This window comes from Leptonychotes weddellii, chromosome 7 (assembly GCF_054177405.1).
Source record: "Leptonychotes weddellii isolate Sample4059 chromosome 7, ASM5417740v2, whole genome shotgun sequence".
Classification (NCBI taxonomy): Eukaryota; Metazoa; Chordata; class Mammalia; order Carnivora; family Phocidae; genus Leptonychotes; species Leptonychotes weddellii.
Window position 1 is genome coordinate 37200979 of NC_138375.1, and position 13025 is coordinate 37214003.

At 44.3% G+C, this 13025-nt stretch overlaps 1 protein-coding gene across 2 annotated transcripts in view; it reads right to left on the reverse strand.

Annotated features, from left to right (window-relative positions):
• Positions 1-13025, reverse strand: part of HTR4 (5-hydroxytryptamine receptor 4) — an 80416-nt gene that overhangs the window by 19784 nt on the left and 47607 nt on the right. The window contains exon 6 of one of the 2 annotated variants that reach the window (XM_031020898.2): positions 7246-10746. The exons of the other annotated variant lie outside the window; for it this stretch is intronic. Coding sequence (XP_030876758.2) covers positions 10656-10746 — 91 coding nt within the window. The 3' untranslated portion in view covers positions 7246-10655. Of the gene's footprint in view, positions 1-7245; positions 10747-13025 lie in introns of those variants that run through there. 2 annotated transcript variants of the gene reach the window in all.

The window sequence follows — 13025 nt, forward strand, 5'->3', positions numbered from 1 at the left end:
TATCGCGCCCTAAATGTTAGAACTATGATACATTTTTGCAGTGTAGTTTACACGTGATGAGGAGAAGGGAAAGATGAAACTTTCTGATGCATAGTGAGCAGTATTGGGTTTTGCAGATGCCCTTGTCAATATGATGCTTCGTTAAGCTCTCAAGATGCCCATGTAGGGTCCTCCCCAAAGCAACTCACCAGTTCTCCACTGGCACTGGTGTGTGGGTCTGCACATCCAGCCAGAGGGTTAATCACCAGTCCAGGGTGGCTGCAGTGAGGGTCACTCATGGTAAAGCAGACCCACCACGCAGCAAGAGAGTCTCCTCTACTTTTTATTCCGCCCCAAGATAGGGCTCCCAGAGACCACCAGAGCAAGCCCTGAGGTTTTTCTCCCCATTATTAGCGCCTAGCAGAATTTTATTAAACAGCAGGTGTTTCATAAAAGTCTATCTGAATGAAGTTCAGGGTAATAATGAAACTGATAGCAATTACTCCTCACATTCCTAGGATGATTAATAAGGTTGTTTCCTTTTATATCTCTTGAGATACTATCTTAAGTACACCGTCTATATGCACTGGTCGGTCTTTGTCAATTAGAGGGTGTTTTTACTTGCTATTGTTTGTTGGTGGTGGTGGTCTTATGCTGAGATCCCTGGTTTGGAAATTTCTGTTTTGTGTGCAGATCTGAGAGCACCCTTCCTCAGGGACTGTGGGTTTAGCTCCAGGGAATTAGGTTCTATGGACCAAGACGAGGGTGGCCTGGATTAGGCTTCACAGACAGGGTCACCCATGAACTTTTGGCTTTAACTAGGGTGCGGTGGGAGAAAAACACAGTGGGCTGCAGCAGAGCAGGGAACGGCCACGTAAGGACCTGACCACTGGAGAAGGAAGTGGGACTTGGCCCACTGGTACTCGTTCTGTTCTGAGGTGGGACTGTGTTGTGGGCATGGACGACATACTGATGAGCAACTGGGAACCACTTTAAGCTTCTCAGGAGCGTTGTTGAATATGGAAAATTTTCAGCATATGGAAAATTGGGAGGGGATGTTACTTTATTTTTTGTTTTTTTTAGTTATTGTATGTATGTGTGTAATTTAAAAAACACATTAGCCTAGACAGATGTAAAGGGAAAAGAATTAGAAAACAGTGTAGTTATCTGGTATGAGGGAACGGGGAATGACAGGTGGCAGAGAAAGGGAAGACAAGATAAAAGACTTCTCAAAGGAAGAGAATTTGGAAACTGAATGTAGGAGGCATAGAGGGTAAAGAAATCAGGAATGACTTCCACCGAGAGTACTGGAATAATGATGATGATGATGGTGATGATGATCATGATGGTGATACTTGGCATTTGTTGCCCAGTCCTATACATTTTAGCATATGGTTTCTTAACCTCACCGGACTTAGCACTTTTTGCCTGGCTTTCTAGTTTTAGGGACTGTATCTTTTCCCACCTATTAACATGGAAGCCATCCAAGGCCAGTGAACAACATTAATTTATTTCTCTCTCTTCTGGAAGCATAAAAACCCTTCTCAAGTGAATAAAAAATATTTGGTGTCTGTGCAATAGGCTAGGGCACCTGTTTGGGGAGAAATTTGAGGCTCAGAGAGGGAAGTGGCTTGCCAGAAGCCACTCAACTGGTGGCAGAATTCCAGGGGGAATCAGAATCCATGTTTTTTTTCCATCACACAGCCTACCGCAAGTGAAATCATCAGCCGCAATAGGAAGGTTTGAATAGCAAATAAATGCCAGGAAATTAGAAAATAAATAGAGACTGCTCTCCACAGAAAGGGCTACTATTAGATGAGACAGACTTCTGGAATGACTTTGGCCTTTTACTTTTATAAGCTCAATGTTTCCGGAAGGCTCTGTGTTGAGGAGAGGAGATGCAGTAATAAGGGTGACCCCAGTAAGACTACTCTTTCCTGGTTCCTTCCATTGACTCACATCCCCTTGACCAACTGCCCACTCTCTGGCTGGCTGGGACAAGAAGTCCCACCAGAAATGGTGCCTCGGCTCAACCAGTCAGGGGCTTTTCACTTGAAATTAGAAAGCCCTAGCTCAACTTCCCTTTTACAAAGCCTTAGTAATGGATGAATCACAGGCTCTTCCGTGGCAAGTTCTGAGGATGATAAAGAGACATTGTCATAGGCTTTGGAGGGAAGAATGTGGGGTGAAGAGGGGGTCAGCCTGTATTCTGGCCAAGAACTTCATCATTAAGCAATGGCATATGAGCCCCCATTTAGACCCTGTTGACCAGAGACTATATATGCATGATTACCATGCTAATTCAGGGGACTGAGGCTGGAATGAAATGACGTAAGCCCCTAATGTCATTCAATACTGAGAAGGACTCAATTGAAATTAAATTATCTGGTCTCAACCAAGTTTTTTTAAAAACACAGATAATGTCTGACCTTTCATCCAAGGCTCCAGACCAATTTAAATGACTATCCATCCAGGCTACAGGTTACCCACATGTTATAAAATGTCTTCTGATTTCGGAGGGAGTGTCTCTTCAAATTTGATGGCCTTGCTTCTGTCTCTTACCTTCTACACAGGCAGGAAAATAGAGTAACGATCCTCAAGACAGGCAGATCTAGGTTTGTGTCCTGGCTCGGCTCATTATTATTTGTATGACGGCTCAGGAGCTCAGTGCCTTAGGACCTCGTTTTATTTATCCACAAAATGAGGGTTATCACATAAAATAACCATGAACATAATAATAATAAAAACTACCAATTATCTGCCTGGGGGTATTCTAATTGTTAGCATATACATAGTTTAAATTTAAATTATACAGCCTTGTAAGTTTGGTAACATTAACGCTATTTTACTCCTGAAGAAACAGAAATTCAGAGAAGCTAATTAACTTGCCCAAACAAACTGACAAGTTGGGAAACCAAGATTCAATCCAGCCAATACTTTTTCTGAAGGTTGAATACGATACGTAAAGGGCCAAGGAGGCACTGCCCTATCTTAGGTGCTCAACAAAGTTGAGTCTCTTCACCTCTTGGCCGGGGGAGTGTGACTATTGGAGCAGATGAAGAGACATTTAGGTGTTCCGTAACAAGACAACAGGGTGACATCTCGGCTTCCTGTCCCTGCTCATCACGTTGTACGTTCTCCGATTCTGCAACCAACTCCCACATCATCTGCGTCTTCTCCTGCATGGGGGTCACAGCCTGTCCCTTTCCGGGTCCCACGACTGACACAGACACACCCAGCACCGCCATTCTCACCACTCGGCTCCTGGTGTCTCAACACCCTTTCTATAGGACTCTCCATGTGGCTTCGGAATTTCCCATTTCACGGGATCCAGAGTAATAATAGTAACAGCTCCCCCTCAGCGAGCGCTTCCTGCATGCCTATGCTCTACTAGTTATGGGCTTCCACCCTCCCGGGGCTCACAACAACACTCTGGGGGATGCGTCATCATTATCTCTGTGCGAGGAAGAGAGGCTCAGGTAGTCAGGAGCCTGCCCAAAGTCACCCACAGTCAGCACTTGGTAGAGCCTGAATCTAAACCCATGTCTCCCTAATGACAAAGCCCAGCGCTTCTCAAAACTTAAGCCAGAAAGGGGCAGCCATGTAGCAAGTTCGTTAGAAAACTGAGGGACGAGGACACATATTCTGCCATCTCTTGAGCACGCCATACCACATCTTAGCCTGAGCAATCTCACTGTGGCCATCCCACACCCACAGTCCGGCCCAGCCATCAATCACTCTGTGCTCTGTGCTGTCTCAAGAAATGTCACTATCGGTGAAATGGTGGCCAGGGTTCTCTAGTAGGTCACACGGCTGGAGCAACCTCAGTCTGATTCCCCACTGCATTCAGCAAATACAAAACTTTAAGCTTAACTTCTTTTTCAAGAGACAGACACGAACCAAAAGAGAAAAAGAAAACCTTGCCATAAATCAGGGAAATAATGGTATTTTAAAACCCTAATCCTTTTGCTCCTTATAAGAGATATGATAAACATCTTGATTTTATTCAAGACTGTCACAGAGAAATTCTCCTCTTATCAGAAGACTGCAGCTTTTGCAGTGGGTGGAGGGTTACACGGCAGAGCGGGCGCGAGATTGGGAGAGCGTAGCGTGGACTCTGCTGACAACGAAAAGCTCCAAATTCTTCCAAAGGAGCAAATTCAGTGAATTTGTTGGACAGCTCCAGGGCATAAAAAACTTGTGTTGGGCACGAGAACAAAAAAATGACCCATAAGGAATTGGCCACTCCTCCAGGAGCTCAAAATCTGGTAGGGAAGCTCAGAATGTACATAATTAATGAACCATAAGGAAAAGCATAGGAGAAGAACAAATAAAGTGCTTTTGGGGTTGGAATAGGTCAAAAACCTCATGCTGTTCTGGAGGCTGGAAAAGACGTCTAGTAGAAGGTGTCCTCTGAGAGGGACCATGTAAGGGAGTTTGGGGTCCATGTGCCCAGAGGAAAAAAGAGCGGGACCAACAGCCTGACCATGAGATGCAAAGGGGAATGCACAACATGCTGTTTGCTTTGCTGGGATGCAGAGGAATGACTGGAGATAAAACTACACAGTAGGCTTAGAAAAATGATGCGGGGCCCAGCATCTGGTAGGCAGTGGAGAATCCTTGCGGGGTTCTGATCAGGGAAACAGTGTGTTTCAGAGCTGAACGCCCGGTCCAGATGAGGATAACATCAGTTGTAGAAGAATGATGTCAGGAAGGATGGAGATAAGGAAATGCATGAGAAAAAAAAAAAAAAAAACCTGATTATATAACCAGACCAAATTTCCTCTTATTTCTGATACAATGAATAGTTTTCATAGGAAACCACTTTCTGGCTGGCCAAGAATTGGTTTTTACTTCTAATTAGACGGTATTTGGAATTAGCTTATTTAAAATCAATGAAGAACCACTGAATAAGTGCATCTTTATTTGTCTGGACAGCAAACACTCCATGGAGAAAGAAGGGAGGCAAAAGGGAAAAGGTGTACAAGAGAGGGATTCGTCGGTTTCAGGGATGGTTCTTGCTGCTAAAGAGCAAAGGCCTCGGGTGGGTCAGGCTCCCTCAGCAAGTGACGTGGGGGAGAAAGGCTAGCCTGGGCAGGGTCTGGGTCCCACTTCCAGCTCCCAGGAATCTCTGCGTCCTTTGGGAAATACCAGGTTAACTTCTCAGCTCCGCTTCTCCATCAGTACAGTAGGAAAATGATACTTACCCCACAGGGTCTCCTATAAAATGCTTCCCACCACGCCAGTACCTAGTCAGTAACTTGACTAATAACATCTAAAACTACTGAATCGCTATCAGCTTTGACTTCCTCCACTGACCCCATTTCCTATCACGTTCCACACATTCACTGAGCACCAGCCACACACGCCAAGCTCATTTCTGTCTCAGGGTCTTTGCATGTGCCGTTCCCTTTGCCTGACATCACATTCCCCCAGATCAGCGCATGACAGACTCCTCTTCGGCATTCTTGTCCCACGTCACGGGGCTGACCTCCTTGAAGCTTTCCCTGACTCCTCCAGATAAGGTACACACCCGTGCCCCATCTCTATGTTTTATGTTCTTTACGGCACTGGCGAGTATCTACACTTGTCTAATTCATGTACTTTTGTCCCCTTGTTTATTTTCTGGCTCCTGACGGGAGAACAGACACCTTGTCAGTGGTCCTTATTCATGGGCCTCTGGCAACAGACCCCTGGCACATAGTAGGATTTTGAGAATTTTCTCTTTCTCTAGAGGTTGTAGCACTGTTGGCAGAATTAATCTATAGAACCATGTAGAAAACGCAGTGAATACTTAATCACTGGCAGTCCCTATTCCTTGCATGGGTCGAGAGAACGGCTGGCTCCAAAGTGAAGAAAGACAATCTGGAAGGAAAGCAAGGAAGGGGACAGGGGTCTGAGGCTAAGTCAGTTGGGTTTCTGAGGTTCGTTCTTTGCCGGGACACAGTGGATGCTTCACAGGGGGTGGAGTCTCAGATTTTCCTTTTAGGATAGAAGTTTTAGGCAAAAGAGGTTTTGAAAGTAAGTGGACAGGCGTGATTCTGAGGCAAATCATCTGGAGAATTAGTTCACAGGAGTCTTATGAATGCTTTATAAAAATTAAGGAGGGGGAAGACCAAGCACCATCATAGATTTAGAAGAAAAAGCCCAGCCCAGTGGTGCCTGGGTGGCTCAGTCACTTAAGCGTCTGCCTTCAGCTCAGGTCATGATCCCAGAGTCCTGGGATCGAGCCCCGCATTGGGCTCCCTGCTCAGTGGGAAGTTTGTTTCTCCCTCTGCTCCCCCATCCCTACCCCCACCTCATGCTTGTGCGCTCTCTCTCTCTGAAATAAATAAATAAAATCTTAAAAAAAAAAGGAAAGAAAAAGCCTGGCCCAGCTGCTTCGGGTTTTAGGCTGCAAAGAAGGCTCCTTCCAGGGATGTAATTATTATATTAGAATGGATAATGCATTACATTATAACATTATAATATTACATATTATAATCACTATATTGTCATTATTATATTATAATATTAATGAGCAGAGATGGGGGATCCAAATCTACCTGTTCCCCATCCTATCGTATGTGCGATGGGGTTCCCAGGAAATCTGTGTATGAAGAAAGGATTTTGATTTGAAAACCTAATTCTTGTCCACCCCCTGCATTTTACATGTGAGATGATGGAGGCTCCAAGGACTAAACAGAAGAGTTGAGATGAGTACCGTGTCCTGAATGCTGACGGCATCTTTCCACTGCCCCATACTCAGAAGAGATTGAGCCTGGATTTCACAAACACTTACTCTAGGCCTAACATCCCAGGGGCTCCAGGGTAAGGGAGCTGGACTCCAGACTCTTGGATGATTCATGACACCAAAAAAGGTTTCAGTCAGGAAGCACGTGCTTAATGACCTCTGGATATACTGCTGTCCAGCTGCCTTGAACGGTTCCTATAGTGCGTGCCCCCTGAGAGTGGCTGGGCCGGACCCTTCCCCATCCTCTGCTCTTAGGATGACCATCTTAGATGCATCCGTCCTAGGGCATGAGGCCCTAACGAAGGTGGCAGACAGGCAGTCCGGTAGAAGCACTATCTAAGAATCCTGGGCTTCTGGCTTTACCTTTAGGAGACCCTGATGCTGGAAACAGAAAATTCTCCAGCTTTAAGCACCAAAGCTTCTAAGAGATGGGCTGGGCTACCAAAGTTACAGAGAAGCTCCACAAAACTGAGGCATGGGATTGACTTTGGCATTTTATTGTATATTCAAAATTCAGTTATTAGTTTTGAGACTTAAGATTTCCGTCAATATATTATTTACATAAACATGTACAGAATGCATAAATAGAAACAGATGTGTAATTTATCAATATTTGTCAATAAACAGAATTTATTTATTACAAAAACAAGTCTGTGTTGGTTCCTGTTTTTCCCAGAATGCATTCCTGGGAACTGCATTAAAAGCAGGTCATCATAAAGCCAAGGGTATTTTCCATAGAGACAAATTAGAATGAGGGATCCCAGTACCTTCAAAGCTTAAGCCTCAAATAAATCATAGGTATAACTAATAATTTCATAAAACCAAAGATACAACCATCATTAAAATTTGCAATCCTTTGAAATTATATAATTAAGTTCCATGTTCTATATAACAGGCACACATGTACATTACATGTTGATTACACAGGACACTCAGTGCATTGTAAACAGTAAGAGTGACCCCATTCTAATTCTACTTCACTGAAAATGTAAACAAAATTTAGGTGGTGACTAAATAGCATTAAAGCATAATTAACAATAATTTACACTGCCTATCAGATTAGAAAAAAATTTTTAAATTATCTGATTCAATAGCTCAGTAGATTCTTTATGTAACAGCCTTGTCAGCTGCTCGTTCATAATTAATTCATGTTTGAGTTTTTTATTTTCACAGAATATATATATATATATATATATATATAATTTACAGAGTAGGGATAATTTCGAAGACCCAGGTCTTCTTTCTCCAAATAAATGTTTTCATGGCAAAAAGGCATTTGAATTTTTGTCATGTGACTTCAAAATTTCATGAAAGCGAGGCTCATTCTTACCAAAATTAGCTTGTGGTCACCATCTCCCTCCACCGACTCCTTTAAGAACAATATCCCATCAAATGAGAATGTTTCTGCTAAATAAATTTGCAGTGAGGGTGTATGCACTAACCAAATGAGGAGGGGTGAATTTGGAAGAAAGAACCCCTAAAAGGTGCTCCCTTGGTATTGTTTTTCAACATGGGGAGCTCTTTCTCTAAATTGGTTCACATCTTGGTGAGGAAATTCTTCTTCCTTGGGAGCCCAGGAGCATCCAAAGTAATCCAAAGTAATAATAAAAATACAAAATGGCATTTTAGGATTTACAGGATGTTTTCACAAAAATTACCTTATTTATCTCCACAACAACTTTGCGAAGTAGGCAAGAGGGATTCTTTCAGAGGCCAGAGAGGTTGAGGGTCCCACAGCGAGTCAGCAATGATTCACCGCCCATAGCACTTCTCTACCACGTCCATCTCTCCCTCCTGCTCACAGAGGTAATGGGTAGCATGTAAAGCGGAGCAGAGAGTTTGGGGGTCATCGCCAGGTTCAGGGCCTTGGGACTCAGAGCTTTGCTGCTCCCTCTTTTGTATTGAGAAAGGACCATCATCAAGACCGTGGTTGCCCCCTAAGCCTAAATGTAGTCGGCAGAGAACAGGGACTTGAAAAAGCGGAGGAGATTGGTCCGGCCAGAGTCAAGGTGCCAATTAGGACTCACATAAACTGTCTTCATCCTGGATGAGACTAGATTCCCAGTTCAATCTGATCTCCACTGACGGGCAAGAGTTCCAGCCTGGACAGGGAACATTTCAGCGTCGTGCAGTATTTCTCAACAGCAGTCAGGAGTACTAAATAACATTTCTCTTTAGAGGCTTTTTCCCTTCCCTAAGGCATGACTTTCTCCCCAATAAAAGTAAGTCTTTACAGGACAGAGGTGGGGTTTTTTTTGTTTTTTTGTTTTTTTTTTTTTGCATTTAGATGGTGTGGGGGCAATCTTTTCTTCCTTATTCCAGTCTCTTTCCTATCCGGTTCAATTCCAGAACTAAAGTCAACATCAGTGGAAATGGTAACTGGCATCTCTTAAGCAGCAGGAACAATGAGTATGATAAAGTCCTGAGATGCTATCAAATTACAGCCAAGATCACTGTTAGAACCTCACATGGCTTCGGAACACGGCAGTGTTTATTTCCCTGGGACTTTTACTCTGGGGCAGTTGGTAAGAGCCAAAGACTCAGCTTTGAATAAAAGACATCCGGGTTAATCTGAAGGGCAAAGTTGGCAAGTTCAAGAGTCTAGAAGGCCCAAAGGAGGAGGGTGGTTCCTTTGAAACAAAGTCAAAAGGCAGGCAAGCCATGGCTTTTTGAGGTAGCTGAGGGATGTAGCAGCATCCTTGGTCCTAGAAACAGAAAGGGATCTTGGAGATCCCCGAGTCCGAACTTCAGTTCACAGATGTAGAAAGTGAGGTCCAGGAATGGAAGGGCAGGGGCCAAGATCCCACAGCATGTTAGGAGCAGAGCCAGGGCTGGAACTGGGGTCCCTGACTTCAAGTCAAGCACTGGTTTCCCACCCCAGCACTGCTTCGTCCGGCCCTCCTCCACCTGCAGTGAGGGTCAAGTCTCCCCAGTGTGAGCTGCCAACAGTTCTCTCCTTTGGGAGCAACAAGGCCAGATTCAAGGCTTTTAAGCTGCTACTGTGGGCTTTGCCACAAGTTCAAGGGAAAGATTCCGAAGTCTTTAATAAACACGATAACGTTGTTGGCCCTGCCCGAGGCTCTTTAGCAGAAGATGCCCGGTTCTAGTCCAAGAGGGAAGCAAACATCTCCGAGCAGCAGGGCCCAAGGCCCCGGCACTGGGGGGAAGCTGTCTTTGGCCAGCCTCCTAGGGTGCTGCAGAGACTGTTCTCCTCGGGTAGATCTCTGCTCCCATTTCTTCCACGGTAAATAAATGGAGCATGTCCTGAAGAGGACTGACACCGGCCTCAAGGAAGAGTGAGTGGGGGTCTGCAACTGACACGGTGGCTAGCCAGGAGGACACAGGTTTGGACCCAGGTGCCGGGAAGAAAGCGTATTAGTGTCGGGCCCAGAAGAGGACGGAGACGAGACAGCGAGCAGTTTGCACATGGCCGTATCAGGCATGAACAAGCAAGAAATGCGTGCTTTTGGAACACGGCTCTGACCAAGACAGGCGCCTGGAGGACGTGTTTGACAATGTCTGTGAGCAGACACAGCAAAGAAGGCGTATTTGGAGACATCTATGACTGAGGACACAATGAGCGATCATGTTTGGAACATGAGAGAGACAAACCAGGAACAGGAAGGGGACATATTGGGGACAACAGAGAGTGTGAGGCAAGGGCAAGACGCCAGGAAGAGGGAGTGCTGGAAAATGAAAAAAAAAAAAAAAAAAATCCCTTTGCAGGGGATCTCTGGAGGAGAAACCCCCGGAACAAGGAGGCCTCCTGTCCCCTGAGTCCCTCCAGCGCCACCTGCTGGAGCCCCAGAGAAAATCCCCGGTGGGCGTGGCTGCCTGGCGGAAGGCGTGGCGGAGAGTGGCAGGAGCGGTCCCATACACGCAGCAGCTTAGAGCCTGCCCTCTCTCGGAGGGATGGCTGTCTTCTGAGTCACTGCCCCACGGCCTAAGGGTCACTGGACTGAGCAGCCACCAAGGAAGAAGTTGCTGGAGGGTGGCAGTGACTCTCCCATTGGCCACCACACTCCACCGCATCCCTGGAGAGGGGAGATCATAGCGCCTTAGATTTGGAACGGACCTCCCCGATGATCTCAGCAAAGGGCCCACCCGGTGCAGACGCGCCCCTCGTGCCATGCAGATGGGTGGTCGTTTAGACCCTACTTAGGAATCTCCAGGGACCCGCCAGGCCTTTATTATTTTTGAGCAACTTTAGTTATTAGAAGAACTTATTAATGTTCAGCCAAAACCTGCCTCCTATGATTTCAACCCAGAGGAACTTCTGTGCCCTCTGGGCCCACTCAACATTCTTCCCTCTGCTAATTACATCCTCCAAGTTTTCTCTTCTCCAGGCTACACATTCCCATTTTCTTTAATGGTTCATTATATATTGTGGTTTCCGGATTATTGCCCATAATGATCACTGTCCTCTGAAAACCATCCTTATTATGATTATCTCTTGAAACAAAGTACCTGGAAAGAGCACAAATCTACACAATGAGCCTGACAAGTATATATCATGTACATTTCGTCATCCGTTTGGTTTACCTCTATGAATGTGGTCAACACCAAATTCATTCCTGTTAATGGCAACATGTTCTTGGCTTACACTGAGTTTGTTGCCAGTCTGTATCTTTTTGACACAAACAGCTGTCCATTCCTGTGGTTCTTTATTACATTGGTGCAGCCTATTTTAATTTAATTTAATTTAATTTAATTTAATTTAATTTATTTATGCCAAAATACAGGCCATTACATTAATCTCAGATAAATTTTGTTTTACAGGTTTTAGTCAATTGAGATCATTCTAAGTTGTAACAACTGCTACATTCAAGATATGATTATTTAGCACCCATTCAAACTAGACGGGTTTCACAAGCACAAAGAAGATCAGATAATGTATTGCTACCTAGATCTTTCAGTTTGGTGTCATCTGCCTGTTAGGTCTTCAGGCTTCAGTCAAGATAAAAACAAACCAAACAACAACAAAAAAACCCCTTGCTTCGGACAAGGCTAAAACCAAGAATTGTTTTAGGCACAGACTGTCTTCCCAGCAAACAGCTATCATTCAGTGTGCCTGAGAATAAACCCACCCATGGAAGGCTTTATCCAGTGCCTTGCTGAAATGTCTCTGCCACGCAGTAAATCTGTCCTGATAATGAAATTAGTTGGCATGAATTGTTTTTTTTAATGAAACAACATTGACTCTTGCTCACAAATCATTTGTGTAATATCTGTCTTAGAATTTTGGTAAGGTCTATTTCAAGCTATGAGTCTATAGTTTCTGGAGTCTAGCTTTAGTCTTTTGTAAGAACTGGGGCAATATTTACTGGTCTCCAGGCTGCCCTCATTTCCCCCGCCCTCGAAAGAATACCAGTCAGAGATCTTATCAACCAGTTCCTTTAATCCCCCGAGAGAATACATCTTGGCTCAGAGACAGTTAAATACTTTTCATGACTCTTGGACAGCAACCTTCTCCCTGTAATATTCTCATCTTTCCAGTTGGGAGACTATTCTTATTGCAATAGAACATGCAAGATTTCTTCCCTAAATATTGAGATCTAACTATTTCTGGGTTTGCTACTTGCTCTGAACATAGCTTTTGATTCATCCTTGGCTATATATTCCTTCTTCCATGCTATTTTCAAGTATAAGCTCTCTAGATAACTCAAGATGCAGCCGCAAGTCTTTACATAGCTCTCCCCATTTTTATGCCTCAATCATTGAACATATCTATTAAAAGGAAAAAAATAAAGAACAGAAAGGAAGGAAGGAAAGAAAGAAGGAAGGAAGGATTTCTCATTTCCCATTGGCCAAATTTCCTTTATCATACTTACTATTACCATTATTAACAGTAATAAAAACAAGCCAGGCACTACGCTGTGTTATATGCATTAATCTGTGAATTTTACATCCATTTAACAGACAAGGAAACTGAGTTTTAGAGAGTTTAAATAATTTGCCCAAGTTTCCTCAGTTAAAAATTAGTAGGATCAGACCTCACATTTCGGTCATTTTTGATACCAAAGTCTATGCTCTTTTTTTTTTTTTTTAAGATTTTATTTATTCATTTGAGAGAGAATGAGAGACAGAGAGCACGAGAGGGAAGAGAGTCAGAGGGAGAAGCAGACCCCCTGCTGAGCAGGGAGCCCGATGTGGGACTCGATCCAGGGACTCCAGGATCATGACCTGAGCCGAAGGCAGTCGCTTAACCAACTGAGCCACCCAGGTGCCCCCAAAGTCTATGCTCTTAATTGTCCTGATATATCGTCACTCATGAGCTTGAGAACTGCCACAGCTAAGCCCAGTGTTCAGGTGC